Below are 22,239 nucleotides of genomic sequence, written 5' to 3' on the forward strand. Positions count from 1 at the left end.
AGAGTAAAAGAGAGATGAGAGTGGAAATCACAGCACTGGAAATGACAGTGGAGAGGTAGTAATTAGGAAAAAAGAAAAGGTAGACAGACTTAATAAGTATTTTGTGTCAGTCTTTACTGTGGAAGACCACTAGCAAAATGTCAGAAATATGAGTGCCAGGGGCAGAAGTGAGTGTCATTGCTATTACTAAGGAGAAGGTGCTTGGAAAGCTGAAAAGTCTGAAGGCAGGTAAGTGACATGGACCAGATAGACTGCAACCCAGGGTTCCGAAAGAGGTAGCTGAAGAGATTATGGAGGCAATAGTAATAGTTTTACCAAAAGTCATGAGATTCTGGAATGGTTCTGGAGGACTGAAATATTGCAAATGTCACTCCACTTTTTAAAGAAGGGAGGGAGGCAAAACAAAGGAAATTATAGGACAGTTTCCAATATGGTTGGAAAGATGTTGGGGTCTATTATTAAGGATGAGGTTTTGGGGTACTTGGAGGCACGTGATAAAATAGGTCAAAATCAGCATGGTTTCCTTAAGGGGAAATCTTGTCTGACAAATATATTGGAATTACTTGAGGAAATAACAGGCAGGATAGACAAAGGAGAGTTAATGGATGCCTCTTATTTGGATTTTCAGAAGGCCTTCGACAAGGTGCCGCACATGAGGCTGCTTAACAAGAACCCATGGTACTACAAGAAAGATACTAGCATGGATAGAAGAATGGCTGACTGGCAAGAGGAAAAGAGCGGGAATAAAGGGGGCATTTCCTGGTTGGCTGCTGGTGACTAGTCGTGTTCACAGGGATCAGTGCTGAGACTGCTTCTTTTCACATTATATGTCAATGATTTGGATGAAGGAAGTGATGGCTTTGTGGCCAGGTTTGCAGACAATATCAAGATAGGTAGAGGGCAGATAGTGTTGAGAATGCTGGGAGTTTGCAGAGCAGTGGTCCCCAACTGCTGGGCCACGAACTGGTACTGGGCCGCGAGGAAACAATATGATTGGCGATATGAAATGATATGAGTCAGCTGCCCCTTTCCTCATTCCCTGTCACACACTGTTGAAGTTGAATGTCCCCCCGGTCCACAAGAATATTGTCAACATTAAGCCGGTCCGCGGTGCAAAAAAGGTTAGGGACTCCTGTTGCAGAAGGATGTAGACAGATTGAGAGAATGGGCAAAGAAGTGGCACATAGAATATATGAAGAGAAGTGCACAGTCACGCACTTTGGTAGTGGAATATTTTCTAAATGGAGAGAAAACTCAGAAACCAGAGCTGCAATTAGAATTCATTCACTAAAGGTTAATATGCAGATTGAGTCAATGGTAAGATAGGCAAATGCATTGTTAGTATTCATTTTGAGTGGACCAGAATATAAAAGCAAGGCTGTAATGCAGAGGCTTTATAAGGCATTGGTTAGACAACATTTGGAGTATTGTGAGTAGTTTTGGCCCATTATCGAAGAAAGGATGTGCTGGCATTGAAGAGGGTCCAGAGGAGGTTCACAAGAATGATCCCAAGAATGGTAACATACGAGGAGTGTTTGATGACTCTGGGCCTGTACTCCCCGGGGCTTAGTAGAATGAAAGGGTATCTGATTGAAACCTATTGAATATTGACAGACCTAGATAGAGGGTACAGTCTTAAAATAGAGGGACATCCATTTAGAACAGAGAGGAGGAAAAACTTCTTTAGCCATAGAAGGTAAATCTCTGGAATTCATTGCCACAGACAGCTGTGCAACCAAGTCATTGGGTATATTTAAGGTGGAGGTCGATAGGTTCTTGATTAATCAGGACATCAAAGATTACGGGGAGAAAGCAGGAGGATGGGGTTGAGAAGGATAATAAATCCGACACGATGGGATGTTGGAGCAGACTTGATGGGCCGCATTACCTAATTACACTCCTTATGGTAATAAACCCTTCCCCAGGCAGGAAAGACCAGAGTTGAGGGGCAAGGATTTAGGGTAGGAGGGGAAAGATTTAAAAGGGACCTGTGGAGCAAATTGACACAGAGCGGTGAGGACATGGAATGAATAACTATAGGATGTGGTTGAGGCAGTTACAATAGCATCATTAAAGAGGCACTTGGATAAGTACATGTGGGAGATAGGTTCAATGCAGGAAATTAGGACAAGCTGAGTGCACACCATGGTGGAATGGACTCTATGTTCTGAAGGAGCTGTATCCATGAGTATTGGTCTATGACTGTAACTATCAGCTCAATGAAAGATACCCTCGTCTGCCTGAAACACAGTGGTCATCTAGAACCTGGTTATGCCTGACTTAAAGACTCCAAGTGAGTGCATCTAATCTCAGTTACCTATTGAAGCTGTATGCACTCACTGCAATGGAGCACGACCACAGTTTAAGGGCCAACAAATAACTAGCTGGAGGAATTTACCAAGTCGATCAGTGTCTGTTTGGGGAAAGGGAACTGTGGACATTTCAGGTTGAAACCCTGCATCAGATTCCAGCATCTGCTGTCTCGTGTCTACATTTCAAGACCCTCCTTTTAACGCACACTGTAATCAGTGTCAAAATTCAAGGGTTATATTTCAATGATGCTAAGCGCTTGGAATAACATGACTGTGTTGAAACCATTAACTTAATTAGTTTGTTTTCTGGACATCTGAAATGTTTATGAACTACATTTTGAAATTAATTAGGTTTCATTAGTGCTGTGATTTCCTGCTCCTCCACAAGGGTCCTGCTGGCACAAGACCATTGGAAAGTTGTTGATGAGGATCTGGACAGACATGGCACATTGCATGTTACTGTAAATGTTCATGACATTAATGTGCCAGATACACCAAGGAACTGGAATGAACACAGATCGTGAAACTTTCCCACTAATGCCTGAACAATATTGCTTCTCCGTTTCTTTGAAATTTGATTGCATCATTTAGAAAATTGTGGTGCACTGCAATTCAATTTCTAGGCCTACATCCACCCAGTATATCATGATTGGGAAGAAGGTACCCTTTTTCCAACTTGTATTATTCCCCAATATCTTGATAAGAGTCAGAGCACTACCAACTACATTGTGTGTTGAAGCTCTCCAACAGAGTAGGATTATTAATTCCACACAATGTCATCAGTCGAACCTCATGGACATTTAAAGCCAGTTTACAATCCCAGTGAGTGGGAGAACAATTCAACTCGCGGTGAATTCTTCAGTGACAACAAAAGATACATAGAATGTCACAGAAGACTATATTACTGCAAACACTTGCCTTTCACAGGCCAGTTCTACCTGTGGAAAGTTTTCTTAAGACTTTGATTTTTCTTAAAATCCAAAAACAAAATCAAAGAAATGTTTGGACACCATAACCACAAGAGGCTCTGCAGATGCTGGAAATCTTGAGCAACACAGAATTCTGAAGGAACTGTGCAAGTCAGGCAGCACCTATGGAGAGGAATAAACATTCAACTTTTTGGGTGAGACCCTTTATCAAGAAAAGAAAGGAAGAGGGTAGAAGCCAGAATAAGAAGGTGGGGGAGGAGAAGGTGTACAAGCTAATCTGTGATGGGCAAGACCAGGTGGAGGGGGAAGGGGGAATGAAGTAACAAACTGGAAGGGGATAGGTAGAAGAGGAATGGAAAAAGTGAGGAGGGAGGGCAGATAAATTACCTGAAGTTGATGAAATCAATGTTAATGCCAGTAGTTACCCAGTCAGAACGTGAGATGTTGCTCCTGCAACCTGAGTTTGGCATCATCATGGCAGCAAAGGGGACCATGGACAGACATGTCAGAATGGGAATGGGAAGTTGAATTGAAATGGATGGCCACTGAGAAATCCTCTATTTTACGGCGGGTAGAGTTTTCCTTTCATAATCTGATTACATACTGAATATCAAAGTTAAGACAGATTTTGGTGTTTTGCACAAGAACCTTCTTCAAATTTAACATAGTTAAATTTTCAGTTCTCTGCTTCCCACATGATGATAGCCTCTGAAAACCACCAACCCAAGTGCATCAAGCACTTGCCACAGAAGCAGAAGGTACCCATGTTGGGAGGGACTCTGTCTGCTGACTTCCACCTGGTAGGTTATGCATAACCCTAGGTTTAATGGATCTCAGAGCTGTTCAAGCCATGCTGATCAGGTACGGAGCCTTTGGGTAGTAGCAGTTAAACAGGATAAGGAGCGATCTTGTGCACTCATTCACGTGTGCAGTTCTCCCTACGACATCAACGTGCTTTGAGTTCCTTTCACAAACGAAAGACATACTGGTAGAATAATTAGAAATTTCCCCTTAACATCACTGAATAATAAATGAATCAAAAAGTTAGTGAGCATGTTGCAGAGGACAAGTGTCAAGAAAATAAGAGGAGGTTGAATGGGCGAATGCTGGACTTGATGTGTAAAATGGATTCATTGTGTGTCATAATGTTTATACTTATGTTCAATGAATGTAGATAGGGTAGTGTCCTCTATTATCCGCTCTCTTCTCCCCACAACAACGTTGGTAGGCAGAGAGCCCTTGGTGGAGAAACCATTGCACCACTAGAACTAGTGTTGTGGAAGAAGCACTTGAGTGACATCATCCAACAAGACTATGGATAAATAACTAAATGAATGCATATCCTCATCATCCTGGGCAGACATGTTAATATTTGATTCTGTCTTTATTGAAATCTCTGCTTATGAAATATATATGTACCAGGCACAAACCATTCCACTCCGTAGCTCTGTGGGTGTACAGCGCACATAAAATGCTAATAAGAGCTCAGTGTTTTTACATCATGGAGTTTAAGCTGTCATCCTGTATTTATTATGCCTCTGATGATTCAAGATATGGATTCTGAAGAGAATATCTCATGATTCTCTACTAATGCAGATTTCTTTTAATGATACATCAACTGTTTCACATCCATAAACCATCACGATTTGAATGCAAACAACCCCCTTTATATTATGCCACAAATCAACTGTGTTGTTGAAAATTGCTGTCGCTTTTGAGGTGAATCTGAAAAATAACTTTCAATTACACACACACACTCACTCCACTTACATTAATACACAGAGCACATGGTTTGTTGGAAAGTAAACATACAGGCTAAGTTTATAAGGAACAATATTGTGAAAGCATGCACAATTTTTTTGTTTCAAAGCAAAAATAATCAGTGAATGCTGCAACAGAGCACATCGTTTCTCAAGGCTGGGGTGTGTAGGCAAGGTGCTGCACAATGGAATTAGTCAGTGCCATCATGGGTACCAGCCTCCATAGTATCCAAGACATCTTCAAGGAGCCGTGTCCTAGGAAGGTGGCGTCCATCATTAAGGACCCCACCACCCAAGACATGCCCTCTTCTCATTGTTATCATTGGGAAGGAGGTTCAGAAGCCTGAAGGCACACACTCAGCGATTGAGGAAAAGCTTCTTCCCCTCTGCCATCTGATTTCTAAATGGACATTGAACCCATGAACACTACCTCACTACTTTTTTTATTTGTTACTTTTTAACTTAATTATTTATTTTATATATATATTATATATATATATATACTTACTGTAATTCAATTTTTTCTTTATACTTATTGATCATGTATTTCATTGTACTGCTGCGGTAAAGTTAACAAATTTCATGACATATGCCAGTGATAATAAACCTGGTTCAGATTCAGATTCTGAAGTAAGGGGCTTTATCCAGTTAGTGCATTGAAACACCAGCTATAAACTTCTACCTACCTGTCCTTATGGCTCCTGTGGCTTGGTATCTATTTCTGACTGATTACATATCCATCAAGTGCCGTGGAATATTTTCCCTTGCTAGAAGCTATCAAATCAGTCTGAGCTGTTATAGCATTATAGGGCTGTGGATAGATGTCAAATTTAATACCTGCTCTTTATTTCTACTGCAAAGAACCACTGAAATGACAGGTGATAAATAGTATCCTGGACAATATACCAACTAATGCAATTATCAGAATAATTTTGTTTAATTCCAGTGTCTCCTTCATGGCAAACTTTTGTTAAAGTTCAATGCATAATTTAACTGCAATGTGATAGAGTCATGTGGCACAAGAAGAGACTGATTGCCTCCTTTTGCTTGTGTCTAGCATAGTTGGTGGAGATGTACAATGACCCACAGTGCCTAACAAGCTGTTCGAAGAGGTATACATGGGTCTGATTAAATTCTTTCTCAACCACAGATCCATACAGGATTTGTATTCCTTTTGCTCACTGCAGGAAAGTTGGACGGACATCAGCAAGGGACACTGAACATAACAAGTGATTGAGCAGTGCACTCTAATTGCTACAAGCATTCCAATAAGAGTTACTTATAGATGACAGACCAGAACAGTTATAGATTTGCAATGATGATAAAAATATATTAGAAGTCAATCATGATGAACTGCCTCATTGGCTAGTGTATTGGAAATACAATTATTTTTACGTGGAGGTGAAAAGGTGCATTTATAGTAATACAATTTATCAACTGGACAAATTACGCATAAATTAAGCACAGCTTTGATGGTTATTTAATTAAAAAGTCAAATGCCTCTTTTGGCATGGACAGACATATGAAGGGAGGGATATGGACCATGTACAGGAAGATGGGACTTTGCCTGTGCTCTGTTGTTCTATGTTCCATGATATGTGCACATTCACCAGAGGGACTGAAGCAGCTCACCACCATCTTTTCAAGCCCATTGGGGATGGAAACTAATGCCGGCTTTGCTGGTGATGCTTGGATCCCAAAGAATTAATCAATAGAAACAAAAGTAAACTCATTAAATCCAAGAAACTGTCACTCCAGTTGCTGATCCAATCCTGACAATATTTTTTCTCCCTCCCTCTCTCTCTCTCTCTCTCATTATCAAAAGTTAACCAATGACAGTGTTTACATGAAGCATTTAGAAGTGAAATGGAGAATTACAATTCGCTCCTTCTGATCTCAACAGATATACATAGATACTCCGTAAATATTAAATCTTTTTGTGAGCTTACAGTACAAGAGTGCAACAGCCCTACATTTCTGGATTATACTGAAGCTTAAGCGTCCTGAAAAATACAGAATCTTCCCGGGAAAAATGGAATTACCAAACATCAAGTGATCCTTGGCTGTTCTCCTGGCTGCTGCATACTTCACAGCAGTATCTCATTTTCCGTTCACTGAAGGAATCAATAAGGCTGCAGCAAACCGGAAAATTATCTTTGTGTGTTTCTCTCCATACCTTCACTGTTACTTCCTGCTGAACTGACTCTCTTTTCAACTGGTCTGACGTCAGGTTCCTAACCAAATGGTTCAACCACCACTCAACAGAAGGTGAATTTTTGTGAACTTAATCACAGCTATTCGACACCTCATCTCTTTTGGATACAAAAGTTAGATTGAGCCAGCAACCAGTAGAAATTCAGAAGTATCTTCATTAGGCCAGCATGTTTCCTTCACTGTTGCCACCTACCGCATAGCATCCATTCTATAGGCTCTGTGTAAAGCAGAGATGATGCAGTGTACAAACTGGAACAAAATAAAGACAAGACGACTTGACTTTATTTTCATAATATTCATAAACTCTGGTTGTACTGAAGTCATTTCGAGCCATGAGCCTACTTTGAATTGTTCAGCCACAACTTCCACCTGCTATTCACAGTTTTAACTTGTTGTTTTACTTCTTTTTCTTCTTTCTTGCTCAGTAACCTGGCTCTTTATACTATTAACCAGGTGGCTCCATAAACAATGGAATCACCGCAAAACTACAGTTATACTTGATGTTCCCTATCTGTTCCACTTTTATTTTGTCTCCACTTTATACATTGCATCATCTTCAACCATTCTGCAACTTAAAGCCAACATGCTTCCCGATTTTCCCAGTTCTCATTAAGGCCCTGAACTCTGAAATGTGAACCATGCTTCACTCTCTACAGATAACCGCTGGCCTGTTGAATGTTCCCAGCATTTTCTAATTTTATTTCATTTACCTGTTAAATGTGGTCACTGCATATTGTACAAAGCACAGGAACAAACTTGCATCCAACAAACTCCCACAACCAGCAACTATAGGATGATGAGTATATAATTAGTTCTTTTATTGAAACTGATTCAAGGAGAAATATGGGCCAGGATCCTGGGGATAACTCACATGCCTTTCTTCAAAATCTTTTGGTGGATTCTTTTATCTTCAGCCAAGAACTGGTATTATTCCAGTACCAGCAGTGTGCAGCAATCCTTGAACGTTAGGGTGAGGAATGAAGAAATACGGATTGGAACCATTAACAAAAACATATGCATAATGATTTCGGAAAGATGATTTAGGGGAAGCATAGCCAAATTTTGCAGTGCTTGCTGGCATGAATTATCTTCTACCAATATGTGCAACCTTAGTTGAACCTTGAGTTTATTGCCAATAGGCAAAAGGACACAAGTAACTCAAGATGCTTCTCTGCTATCACTCAGCTGTAAATCCAAAACTGAAGAAATCACTCACAAAACGTTCTCTTACCTGACCAATGGCCCGAGCTGGTACCAGATCTATCTGTGCAGGTTTCACTGACTGGTTTGAAGACAGTCTCCCAACCCCCAGTGGAGTAACGCCAGTTCTGGGATTCCAGGATGAGAGTGCGCTGTGTTCCGTATGCAATCATGAAACAGTAGACGACATGGTGAAGCTGACAGCCATAGCCACAACCCTTGTTGATGTTACACACCAGCTTCTTGGCTTTACTGCAGTCCTTGGGATTCTGGGAATGGAAGAGGAAAAACAGTAATTTAACAGCTGGAATTCTGAATTAAACAAAGCAAAGCAGTGCAGATTTCCCTCCTCACACAGCAAGGTGAAATGCCTTTCATTATGTTCAATAAAATGTCATTATGAAAATAAAATGCCAATCTCAGGAGCACTGGGGGACAAAGATTTACAGAGGGAAACATTAGGCAGGTGATCAACAATGAATAATTCTTAACTGTTCTGTAAAATTTAAGCATACAAAAAATGTAAGGAACAAGCCTTATAGTCCTCTGAGGCTGCAATTCCATTATGGGTGTATGCAGAGTATGTCATTCAATCACTAATCACATCAAGTAGATGTGTGCAGATGTATTATGAAGGGGTTTAACATGCCCCTCCAAAGGAAACCAAATTTCAAATTCCACCCAGGTTTCTTCCATCAAGACCAATATATTCAATTTTACTTTCCTTCCCTGTTCCTTTACCCTCTGGTTCCCTTGCTGTGCAAAGTATTCCGGAATTGAATGAATAAAATTTAGGAGAAGAGAAAGAGGTGGAAAAGTTTGAACAGCAAACTGCAAACTTCATTTCCACAGCAGCTCAAGGCTGAACCAGCAATAATGGATCTGACAGAACTCAGTATATACAAGAGGCAAGAATTGGAGGAAAGCACAATTCTCAAAGGGTCAGAGGTCTGGACAAAGTTAGATGAAGAGGAAGGGTTGAGATTTGAATGAGAGCAAAAGGTTCTGCACATTTTATTCTTTACACTTAAACAAATCAGTCAAAACCTTTCATTGTTAAAATAAACTACATTGGAGATACAGTAGCACAGAGGTACCTGAAACCAGTTAGAAAAATGGTATTTTTATATATATAGCATTAGCTCAAAGCTACAGGTCTGGGTCTGGTTGCAGAAAGTAAGTGAGTGCTAGATTTAATATATGATACATAGACATATATATAACTTGAATCCTTCAATATTGCACAATTCACTTTCTTTCTGTTATGCAACTCTCACTGAAGTGGAAGCTGAGTAGCCAGGAAGGGGCTACTTCCAGTATTTTATAGAATACTTCTCAATGTTATATTATGGATAAAAACTGTTTTATTACAGATATTGCTTGAAATATTAACAATTCGACATACAACCAAAAAAATCATCAAGAGTAAAGAAATAGAGAATTTAAAAAGGTGCTTTATTTTTCTCAAATTAGTCAATTCATGAGGATAAAATTAGCATGGATTGAACATAAGGAAGCAAATGACACTATTTGATGACTTTATTAACAGAGATGCTGTTGGTGACACCACAAACACTAGCAATCCTGCAGATGCTGGAAATCCAAAGCGACACTCACAAAATGCTGGAGGAACTCAGCAGGTCGGGCAACATCTATGGAGAAGAATAAACAGTCGGTGTTCTGGGCCCTGACCCCTTTTCAGGAGTGTGAAAGATGAGGCCACCCTCAGGGTGGAGGAGCAACACTTTATATTCCATCTTGGTACCCTCCAGCCTGATGGTGAGAGTATCACCCAAATTCCTCTCCCTCACCGTCCCATTCTACACTTTGACCTTTCACTTCTCACTGCTGCATTACCTCCCCTTGGGCCTCCTCCTTCTTCCCTTTTTCCTATGATCTACTTTCCTCTCCTATCAGATTCTTTCTTCTCCAGCCCTTGACCTTTTCAACCCACCTGACTTCACTTATCACCTTCCAGCTAGCCTCTTTCCCCTCCTCCATCTTTTTATTTTGGCATCTTCCCCCTTCCTTCTCAGATCCGAAGAAATGCCTCGGCCCAAAACATCGACTGTTCATTCTTTCCCATCGATTTTACCTGACCTGCTGAGCTCCTGAGTGACACCACAAGCCCAAACAAGCAAAATATTAAGTAAATTGAAATATTTGGAAGAATAAAGCTATTCAGACTTAAATAAACCAATGAATAAAGTAAAAACTCAATTCATAAAATCAAAATGAAACGGCACTCACCTTAAGGGCTTGATTTTTCCACGTATTTGATTTTTAAAATAGTTTACCCCAAAACTAAAAATTCCTGATTCTCAAATGGAGGAATTCTCCAATGCTTGGCAATGGAATTAATGCTCATGGAGTTATTGAGGGGAAGGGTAAAATGTGTCATTTTATCTTCCATTGATGGTATACAGAACCTGGTTTTCCAATCCACTGAAGTCATTAGATTATAACAGTTAGCCACCAAATTATTAGTTTTATACCAGAATATATTTCATTAAATGGTTTTCCATTTATCATTCACCTTAAGTCTGTTCCTGAGGTCAATTCCAACAGATTTTAAACATTTCTATCATTAAAAGTAGCAAATCCCTCTTCTTGCTAACCTTGAGTAATGCTACATGTGTCATTAACAAATAAAGATAGGTCCTATGTCTCTAAAGCAGAGAGTAAATTCAGTTTGTTGCCATTGGATTAATTATCCTCCAACCTCTTCCTCTGCTTGACCTGAAAAATACACTGGCCTTGTCTCCTCACATACATTAAAGGAAGTCATGGATCTCCTTTTACACAGTTACTCCAAAAGAATAACAAACTTTTCAGTTCACTTTCTATTAGTCTTTCACTTGTCAAAATGTGTTGATACAACAAGACAGAGTTTAACTAACTCAGCTATAGAACATCAGTGACATTAGGTTACATGTCACTGTACCCGCATAAATTACCATGCACAACAGCACCGATCTGGTTAGATCGGGCTTCAAGAGGAAATGTCTGATATTCTGTTGGTATGTTTCTTGGTGAACAGTGAAATGAATAAAACCATGGACACAAAAGTTATTTCATTTATGGAGCCGGATTAGAAGGAACAACTTCTGGGCTCAACAAACACTGCATTGGATCATTTTGTATAAATGTTCTCATACATTTCTTTTCAAGGAAACAACTGATGCTTTTACAAACACAGAAAGAGGAGCACTATTAAACAATAGTTTAAAAAGGCATTCTGTACACTTATTTATTGAACTTCTGACAACAATAAAACTTGCATATATATAGTAGTTTACCAAGCCTCAGGGTATTAAAGATCTAGTGATCATAATTCTAGAAGTTTCAAGATAACTATGGAGAAGGAGAGGACTTGTTGAGATTCTGTATTGGAGAATGGTCAATTTTGATGGCATCAGAAAAAATCTGCTAGACGTAGATGCAAAAGGATAGCTAGGGACAAAATGCATTCGCTTGAACATTAGTGTAGTCATCTAGCATTGGAGCTGAAACAAATGGAGAATATCTTAAAATCTTTTTTGCATCTGTATTTACTTGGGAAATGGACAGAGAAACTATAGAACTGAAGCAAAACAGTAGTGAGGTCATGACTGTATCCAGATTACAAAAGAGAAAGTGCTTCCTCTTTTGAGGCAAATTATGATGGATAGGTCCCTAGGACCTGACAAAGTGTTCCCTCAGACCATGTTGGAGGCTAGGACAGAAATTGCAGGGACCCTTACAGTCCTTAGCCATGGATGAGGAGCTGGAGGACTAGAGGATAGCTAATGTTGTTTTGTTTTTCAAGAAAGACTCCAACAAAAATCTGGGAATTTATAGGGCAGTGAGCCTAATGTCAGTAAGTGGGTGAATTACTGGAAAGTATTCTAAGGGACAAGATATGTAAATATCTTGATAGACGCAGCCTAATTAAGGATAGTCAACATGGTTTTATGTATGGTAGGTGACGCCTAACAAAACTTAGAGCTTTTTGAGGAGGTCACCAGGAAAGTTGATGAAGGAAATCCTGTGGAAGTTGTCTACATGGATTTTAGCAAGGCCTTTGACAAGGTTCTACATGGCAAGCTGGTCAAGAAGGTTCAGTTGCTTGGCATTCAGGATGAAGTGGTAAATTAGACTCAATATTGGTCTAGCAAGAAAAGGTAGTAGATGACTCTCCCTGACTGGAGTCCTGTGACTAATGATGTGCCACAGGGATCGGTGCTGGGTCCATTGTTGTTTGTCATCAATATCAATGATTTGGATAATAACATGGTAAACTGGATCAGCAAATTTGTGGATGACACCCAGACTGGGGGACAGCAATGAAGGCCATCAAAGCTTGCAACAGGATTTGGACTAGCTGGAAAAATGAGCTGAAAAATAACAGATGGGATTTAATGCAGACAAGTGAGAGGTGTGGCACTTTTGGAGAATGAACCAGGATAGAATATAACATATACAATGAACAATAGGGCACATTTATCACATCCCCTGCATTCCAGTTGGCACGTGGCCAAGTGGATAAGGCGTTTGTCTAGCGATCTGAAGGTTGCTAGTTTGAGCCTTGGCTGAGGCAGCGTGTTGTGTCCTTGAGCAAGGCACTTAACTACACATTGCTCTGCGACGACACTGGTGCCAAGCTGTATGGGTCCTAATGCTGTTGTCCTTTGGACAACATCGGTGGCATGGAGGGGGGAGACTTGCAGCATGGGCAACTGCCGGTCTTCCATACAACCTTGCCCAGGCCTGCGGCCTGGAGACCTTCCAAGGTGCAAATCCATGGTCTCACGAGACTAACAGATGCCTATAAACATTCCAGGGCAAAACATCCTAGGGGTGTGGTGGAACAAAGGGATCTGGGAATACAGATCCATAATTTCTTGAAAGTGAAGTCACAGTTGATGGGGTCATAAGGAGAACTTAGGGCACATTTTGTTGTTGTTCAGTCAAGTCCGACTCTTCATGACCTCATGGACCATAGGGTTTTCATGGCAAGATATGGAAGTAGATTGGCAGGCCTTTCTTCCGCGCAGATACTGCTGCTGCCCAGGTTCAACTCAGACCATCCGCCTTGAAGTCCAGTGCTGATGCCACTACACCACCAACTGGACCTATCGCACCTTGGCCTTCATAAATCAGAGTATTGAGTACAGGAATTAGGATTTTTTGTTAAAGTTGTATAAGACTTTGGTGAAATCACATTAGGAGTACTGCGTGCAGTTCTGGTCACATACCTACAGGAAATACATCAATAATATTGAAAGAGGACAAAGAAAATTTACAAGGATGTTGCCTGGACTTGAGGACCTGAATTATAGGAAATAGTTGAATAGGTTAGGATGTTTTGCCCTGGAGTGTAGGAGATGTGATAGAAGTATACAGAATTATGAAGGGTATAGATAGGATAAATGCAAGTAGACTTTTTCCACTGAGGTTGGCCAAGACTAGAACTAGAGGTCATAGGTTAAGGGTGAAAAGTGGAATCAAGCCTGGTGCGAGTGTGAAACGAGCTGGCGGTGACAGTGGTGGACATGAGTTAGATTGCAATATTTAAGAGGTTTGGATAAGTGCTTGGATGGGAGGAGAATGGTGCACACACAAGTTGATGGGATTCACAATAATAGTTTAGTACGGACCAGATGGGTTGAAGTTCCTGTGCTGTAGTAGTCTATGTCTCTAAAGAGCTTAATAGCTAGTGAAGCACTTTTGAAATCTAAATATCTATATGATTGGCATAATAAATGCAAAGTGGCAGCCAATTTTTGCACAGCAAATATCCACTAAAATTAACCCGGTAATGATGGTAGCATCTGACATATTTTCTTAGGAAAAAAATAGGCTGAGGAATAAATATTGGCCAGAATAACTGCACATTTCTTCAAAATTGTGTTGTGGGATCACAGGCCACTTGAAAGAGTAAATGAGGTATAAAAATTCCGATCTGAAAGCCAGCGCCTCTGATAATGCATTCTTCTAAGCATTACACTGGAGCATCAGTGAAAGTTAGTTGATTGAAATCCCTTGATTCCAGTTGACCTCATGTTTCTGACCTAAGCAAAAGGGGATACCATTGATCCAAGCAAGTTCAAATACTGCTTTCAGAAACAGTGCACATGATTTCATTTTCTCATAAAGGGGCTCTCCGGGTCATGAATAACCTGACTTACAGAAAACTGAATCTATATAAACCTTCCCATATATTTTAAAAACATTTTTCCAAGGGAAAACTAATAATGAAATGCTTCATGGTATTCACTAATATCTGAATACAGTATATATTCTAAAAATTTGATGAAAGGTATGACTAGGAGATTTGGGTATATGATATGAGTTACAACAGAAAACATGTTTCTGATTTACGGTGAAATTGGGTTATGGACAGCTCTTAGGAACAATATGTTTACATAAGCAAAGTAGTGTCTTTACTTCCTTATGACAAAGGAGGAGGCCAATCCATCTATTTTGTGTAACACACATCAAAGTTGCTGATGAACGCAGCAGGCTAGGCAGCATCTCTAGGAAGAGGTACAGTTGACATTTCGGGCCGAGACGTTGACTGTACCTCTTCCTAGAGATGCTGCCTGGCTTGCTGCATTCACCAGCAATTTTGATGTGTTGCTTGAATTTCCAGCATCTGCAGAATTCCTCATGTTTACATCTATTTTGTGTGCTGGTTTTCGGAACAATCTATTTCCCTCATTTCCTTCCCTGTAACCTACTCTCCCACACATGCCTATTTAATAACCCCAATTTTCCTATCATCCTTCAACACTGGGAGTAATTTACAGTAGCCAATTAACCCAACATCCATGTTTATCAGACAGAAAAAAAGCTGACTGTCTGGAGGAAATTCTTACATGACAGGTACTGTAGAATATGCAAACTCCACAGACAGTATCAGAGGGTAGGATTGAACGAAGATCTCTATACTACTTATAAAATGTGGATATTATATACTAGACCAAGGTTGATTGCCCTCTGCTAATTGACCTGGGGAAGGAGCTGCTTAGCTACATTTTCTGAACCAACGTAGTCCCGGGTGACGGAATGCACTCCTGCTGCATTGTGGAAAAATTACTGAATTAGTAATCAGAGGCAGGGTCCAGTAATTATGAGTTACAAGTTCCAATCCCCCATGCAATGGCAATTTGGATAATTAAATAAACCAAAATGAAACAAAAGCTAGTTTTTAATTATAATCACCAATCACTATTTGACTGTGATTAAAAACCCAGCTAATTCATTGATAGACTCTGGGAAAGGGAGCCTTATTTCCTCCAGTGTTCTGTGTGTGTTGCTTTTGATTTCCAGCATCTGCAGGCTTTCTCATGTTTCTTATTCAATTTGGCCCATATGAAACTTCACCGTTACTCTCACTGCCCTCTGAAACAGGCAGTTTGACGTGGACAATAAAAAGCACGCATCAGAGGATTTACACCCAGAGGCTATGAAGAAGTTCCATGTCACAGTGGAGGAACCCTGCAGATGGTGCCATTGTTGTACATGTGCAGTCTTCATCCTTCCTGGTGATAGATGTGGGTTTAGATGATTGCTGTTGAAGTCTTGCTGAGTAACTGCAAGTTACTGAGCAACTTTTGTAGGTGGTGAGCATTACAGTCGGAGTGCTGGCAGTGGAGGGAATACAAGTTCAGAAAATGGATGAATCAGTGGGATGCTTTATCCTGGACAATTTCAAAGTTGAATGTTGATCAAACTGTACATTATGACAACAAGCGAATATTCCATCACACTCCTTGCGTGTACCTTGTAGAAGGTGGAAAAGACCTGCTCAGTCAGGTGAAATGTTTACAGCAGGAAACTTCGCCTTTAACATATTTCTGTAGTCACGGTATTTATGTGGTTGTTCTAGGTGAATTTTTGTGAATGGCGGTCATGCCGATGATGCGGGGTTTAAAACATTGTATGGTGACAAAGGACAGGTAGTCTGACTTTCACTTAGTGGAGATGGTCAATACCTGCAATTTGTGATTTGAATACACTTGTCACATATCGGTACATTAACTCAAAGAACACTTGGAATGCTTCATTTTCTGAGGACTTGCAAATGGAACTAAATATAATTGTTCCATAGTCATAGAGCAACATAGCACAGATGTGAGCCCTACACTTCAATTAGTACACAGTGCCCCCCAAGCTCATCCCAATTCCCTGCATTTGGCCATACTCTCTAAGCCTTGCCGATCCATGTACCTATCCAAGTGGTTCTTAAATGATGCTGTTGTACCTGGTTCAGCTACTTCCTGTGGCAGCTCATTGTACCTATCCTCTATTTGAACAAGTTGCCCCGCAGGTCCCTCTCACCCTAAACTTATGCCCCTTAGTTCTGCACTGTCTACTCAGGGGGAAAGTTCTACCATCCACCCAATCTATGCCTCTCATGATAAGAAAGAAGACAAACATCCACCTTCCCCAAACACACAGACAAAGCTGCACCTTACCAATAAATACCTCCTTACTTTCTCCCTCCATCTGATTGTCTGCCAAGTGCAATTCTGTGCGATGGCAGAAATGGACGCAGGCACCGAGACACCTGCAAGCTTAATTTGCTTCAAATGCCAGTTTAATCTGCATGTGTCTGGGATGATATGCAAAGATTCCTTGCTATAAACCCAGTGTACAGCTTCAAAATTACTTCAGTCAGCCTTCAGTGGCTCTTATTAACTAATTTTTTTTTTACAAGTCCTATTCACTAAACATTGACTTTCTATCCTTGCAGCAGAACAAACAGTTCCACAGCCCTTGGGTATTTGATGTTATGTAATGATGGAGATTAAATGCGTAAAAACATGAAGCTACAATGTAATTTCACTCTTTCAATGAGTTCTGTTTTTTTTTGATGACATGAAGTTCATCATTGGATAATGGAATAATTTAGAATGTGTGCAAAGATGAAGGATTGCATCTAAACCTTCTCCTTTGATGAGACATATTGCTTATTATACTTATACATAAAATTCAAGAATAAAGTTTCTAGCCACTTTTTCAAAGGGGCAAAAAGTCTTGTAGAAGCTTTCTGTACTTTGCACAACCCATTCCTCTTGAACAGATCTTGAATGATGCTGTTGTACCTGCATCAGCTACTTCAGCTACTAGGGAAAGGCCTTTTGGTCAAGGAAGAGCGAGGCACTTCTTTGTCCAGCAGGAGGTGTGAGCTGCTGTGGGGGAGCTACGTGCTGGCAAGATTGCAGGCGTGTGGCAACAAGGTGTGTAGACAAGATGGGACCAGGTAACGGGGTGCAACATCTTGTGGGGGGAAATTTGGTGAGCTGAACCCCACCACATTTAGTTCCTGATCCAGTCAGTCTATGACGTCTTGTGAAGCCCAGCGAACCTTTACTGCTGGGGCAAGGCCAAAACACCAGCATGCTCCCCGTGCAGAGGGAAGGGGACACTAGAGCACATTCTCAGCTACTGCCCAAAAGTCCTGAGGGAGGGGCGTTATCATTGGTGCCATGACCAAGTGTTGAAGACAGCGGCAGACACCTTGTGCGCAGCCATCACCCAGACAAGCAAAGCAGGGGAGAAGGTTCAAACCTAACCCAAGCAGCCTGCCAGCCATCTAGGAACAGCAATGGACTGGCAATTGAGGGTCGACCTGAGGGAAACAGCTCAGATTCCCTGAGCACACCTCCTTGACCATGCTTAGGCCAGACATAGTGCTGCTCTCAGAGTCATCTAGACATGTGGTCATGTTGGAGCTGACTGGTCCTTGGGAAGACCGGATGATAGATAGATAGATAGATAGATAGATATACTTTATTGATCCCGAGGGAAATTGGGTTTCGTTACAGCTGCACCAACCAAGAATAGAGCACAAATGTAGCAATACAAAAACCACAAACAATCAAACAACAAAATGCAAACAATGCCAGATGGAAAATAAGTCCAGGACCAGCCTATTGGCTCAGGGTGTCTGACCCTCCACGGGAGGAGCTGCAAAGTTCGATGGCCACAGGCAGGAACAACCTCCCGTGACGTCTATGGAGGAGGCCTATGAAAGGAAAAAGACAAAGTACCAAGACTTGGTGAGGGAGTGCTGCAGCAAAGGGTGGCGGGCACATTGTATGCCCATAGAGGTGGGCTGCAGAGGGTTTGCTGGTCAATTCTCTTGCTGAGCCTACAGCCGGATGACATCTCAGGAGCCCAGCAGAGGAAAGCCATCAGCAACACCAAAGAGGTAGCAGAGTGAGCCTCGAAATGGCTGTGGATCAGAGGAGTGACCCACGGGAGAATGCTACTCAGACACAAACCGGGGCCTGATCAACCCCAGCTGGGTTGTCCGGGTAAGGGTGTCTGATGTTGAAACACCCAAAACACCCTGTGAACCGAAGTTACCCCACTGATGATGTGGCCGAGTGCATCACAAGATGTATCATTCTATCAGATGAAAAAAGGGCTTTCTGCAGACTTGCAGAATTGTGGTGTCTTTGAGCTGGTGTGATATTCATTGCCAGTTACTAGAGCTCTCTGAGCATGTAATAAGAAGCTACTCTCCAGCACTGTATTTAATTAAAATTTTAGCCCTCTGGAAAATTAATTTCATCAGAATTTGCAAAACAAACACCTTTTGTAATTTTGCGCTATCCATCTCTAATATCACATTGGGGTAAAACACTGTAAAATGTATGTTGCTTCACAGTTATGAGAGTAATGCATCCACTTCAAGGTTTGATGTGTGGTGCATTCATAGATGCTTTTCTGCGCACGCCTGTTGTAACGCGTAGTTATTTGAGGTTACTGTTGCCTTGCTGTCAGTTTGAAGCAGTCTGGCCATTCTCTTCTGACCTCTCTCATTAACAAGCAGTTTTTGCCTATAGACCTGCCACTCACCGGATGCTTTCTTTTCTTGCACCATTCCCTGAAAAACCCTTGAGTGCATCTGTGTGAAAATCTCAGGAGATCAGCAGGTTCTGAGACACTCAAATCACCCCATCTAGCACCAACAATCAGTCTATGGCCAAAGTCACTTTCAGCACACTTTTCCCCATTCTGAAATTTGGTTTGAAAACAACTGAACCTCTTGGCCATGTCTGCATGCTTTTATGCCTTGAATTGCTGCGATATGATTATAGGCTTCGGTTAGTCTCATGAGACCATGGATTTGCGCCTTGGAAGGTTTCCAGGGCGCAGGCCTGGGCAAGGTTGTATGGAAGACCGGCAGTTGCCCATGCTGCAAGTCTCCCCTCTGCACGCCACTGATGTTGTCCAAGGGAAGGGCATTAGGACCCATACAGCTTAGCACTGGTGTTGTTGCCGAGCATTGTATGGTTAAGTGCCTTGTTCAAGGACACACACACTGCCTCAGCCAAGGCTCAAACTAGCGACCTTAAAATCACTAGACAAACACCTTAACCACTTGGCCACGCATGATATGATACACCTGCGATATGACTGACTGATTAGATATTTGCATTAACGAACAAGTGTACAGGTGTACCTAATAAAATGGCTACTGAATGTATATGTGGCTCTTTCTTTTAAGAATTCAGTTTCACCCATTGAGGCCACTAGTAATATGGACCTTCACCACCAACATTTGGTTTCCGAGAAAAAGTAGTTACTTCTGGGATGTTGACTGTATTAACAGACATCCAATTCTGGATGGTTTGTGACTTAAAGTTGGAGATGCGCAGATGAGATGGACTGTTTTGTCTTGAATGGTTTATTGCTCGTTTAAAACTGCCAAGGCTGCACTCATTCCATCAAATGAACTGCACTCCATCATAGTGAGTTCTGCCATATGGATGCTGAAAAGTAGTTAAGCTTCATGAGGTAAATCAGATGCAAAAACCCAAACTCTAATCTGCTCCAGAGCCAATGTTGTAAAACAAAAGATCACTTCTTACTTGTACATAGTTTTCTCCTTTTGCTTGTTCTTTCTTTCCTCTCTTTTCTATAGGTGTATACCTCAGATAAATATTATGTGGAGATTTGTGGCAAATATGATTATGATATATATGCACAATATCTGAAATACAGCTTATGGAAATGTTTGTTTGATGATGAACTCCAATAAAAATAAATTACAAAAAAAGAAGAAATATCTGAGGCCCAGTGATTGATGAGTTGAAGCATGGTGATGAAGAGGAATTCAGCATTGGTACTGCCACTGAATGTCACATCAATGTTCAAAGTCCAGTAACATAACAGACATTACTTGCTGCTTATTAATTCAAGCTTGGTTCAGCTTATGCTATTCCAGCAAACATGACCATTTTATGCTAGATTCTCCCTTGCCTATAAAGAGATGAAGGGGCAGAGATTTTACATACTGATAATAGCAGAATTTCAAAGGCACTTGAGTCAATCCAAATGTTGTTTTGTTGCAGTACAAGAAGTCTTAAATGTTTGTTCAGTGGGTGAATTAACAGTTCCACAGAACTAAACATCCCACGGACAAACGTAAGTATGTTCACAGCCTTGGTGCATTGTGGTAATTAATGGTGGAATAAAGGATCAGAAAACAACAGATATCATAAATAGGGAAAATAAATTCCACCTTGTGCATACGAGCATATACAACAATGCTTAGTGACAATGGGCCTGAAACTAAATTAAATCAGGACCTCTGCTCTGTAATCTGAAATTTATAAACCGTATTTGTTATTAATGGGATACATCAGAAGAGAAAACACTCACAGTGTCACAAGTCCTGATGCATCCTGAAACATAGACAATTCCTCTCTCCCATGGATGCTGCCTGGCCCACAGAGCTCAGCCAATGGATTGTTTATTGCTGTCGCTAGAATATGTCAGTTGATGAAATGAAACCCCTGCTCCAAGAGACCACTGAATTGTCAGGGACATTAACCCTTGTGGTTAATCGACCGAGAAGTAGAATGTTTACACTTGAATTAATTCAGCAAAGCTCTGGAATGCCAGATGAATATTGTATCATTCAGCCCATATTGCGCAGATGGCATTTCTAGTACTTCTGCAGGGTGATAACTATGGGGGTTCTAAACATTCTGATCATCTGACACCGTGCAAATCCTGTCAGTTTCATATTGATGAGGTTTTCATCCAGTCTTATCTAAGGGACTTTCCAACTGAACCTCTCTTGCTGATCCCCCTACTGTGTGTGGAAAATGTGATTCTCATCTCTAGTTTCACTGAAGTAATTTCCAGTTGCCAGTCCTCATCTACATAGAATTATCAAATTGATGGCATTTTGAGTACCAGTCAATTGGTACAGTTCAGAAGGTGCAGGAAACCTGATAGCTTTACTGTAGAGCTGAGCTTGTGTAGCTTGCAAAAGATGGAGAAAAAAGATCTAAGTGGAGGTCAATTTTTGTCAGACTTGGAGGATTAATAATCCTCTTCCTGGCTTCTCAGATATTATTGAAGTTTTTGCCACGTGGGGTGTCTGAAATATTCTTCAGTGGTTACACAAGAAGAATGGATGGGGCATTGTGGTGTTAAGTGAATGCAAACCTGAATAGCAGAGTTGAAGGAAAATTTGTTAAGATTCTCTAGGTAAGGTGAGCAGAAAAGGCCAAAATCTAAGGATTATAATAAGTTTGTCCCAAAATGGGGGAAAGAGTCTAATGGTCGACGATTGGTTTTCTTTAAATGGTTGGAGAGCTTTTATCTGTGGTATTCCACAGAGCTCAGCACTGGTCCCTTGCTTTTAGTAAGAATGCATGCATGACTTGGACTTTGACATAGGGAACATGATAAAGAAATATGCAAAAATTAGGAAAAAAATCTGTTAACAGTCAAGAGGAGAGCTTCAGACTGCAGGAAAACTAAGATGGTTTGGTAATTAGTTAAATGGAGATCACCTGTGTGCAGTCAAGC

The 22,239-nt window shown here is 40.9% G+C and overlaps 1 protein-coding gene across 12 annotated transcripts in view; it reads right to left on the bottom strand.

The window, feature by feature from the left end:
• Nucleotides 1-22,239, bottom strand: part of LOC134348361 (alpha-(1,6)-fucosyltransferase) — an 877,712-nt gene that overhangs the window by 76,830 nt on the left and 778,643 nt on the right. For all 12 annotated transcript variants that reach the window (XM_063051654.1, XM_063051603.1, XM_063051613.1 and 9 more), the window contains one exon: nt 8,447-8,684. In XM_063051654.1, the coding sequence (XP_062907724.1) occupies nt 8,447-8,684 (238 nt within the window). The remainder of the gene's footprint in view (nt 1-8,446; nt 8,685-22,239) is intronic.

The sequence above is a fragment of the Mobula hypostoma genome, chromosome 1 (assembly GCF_963921235.1).
Source record: "Mobula hypostoma chromosome 1, sMobHyp1.1, whole genome shotgun sequence".
In the NCBI taxonomy this organism is placed as follows: Eukaryota; Metazoa; Chordata; class Chondrichthyes; order Myliobatiformes; family Myliobatidae; genus Mobula; species Mobula hypostoma.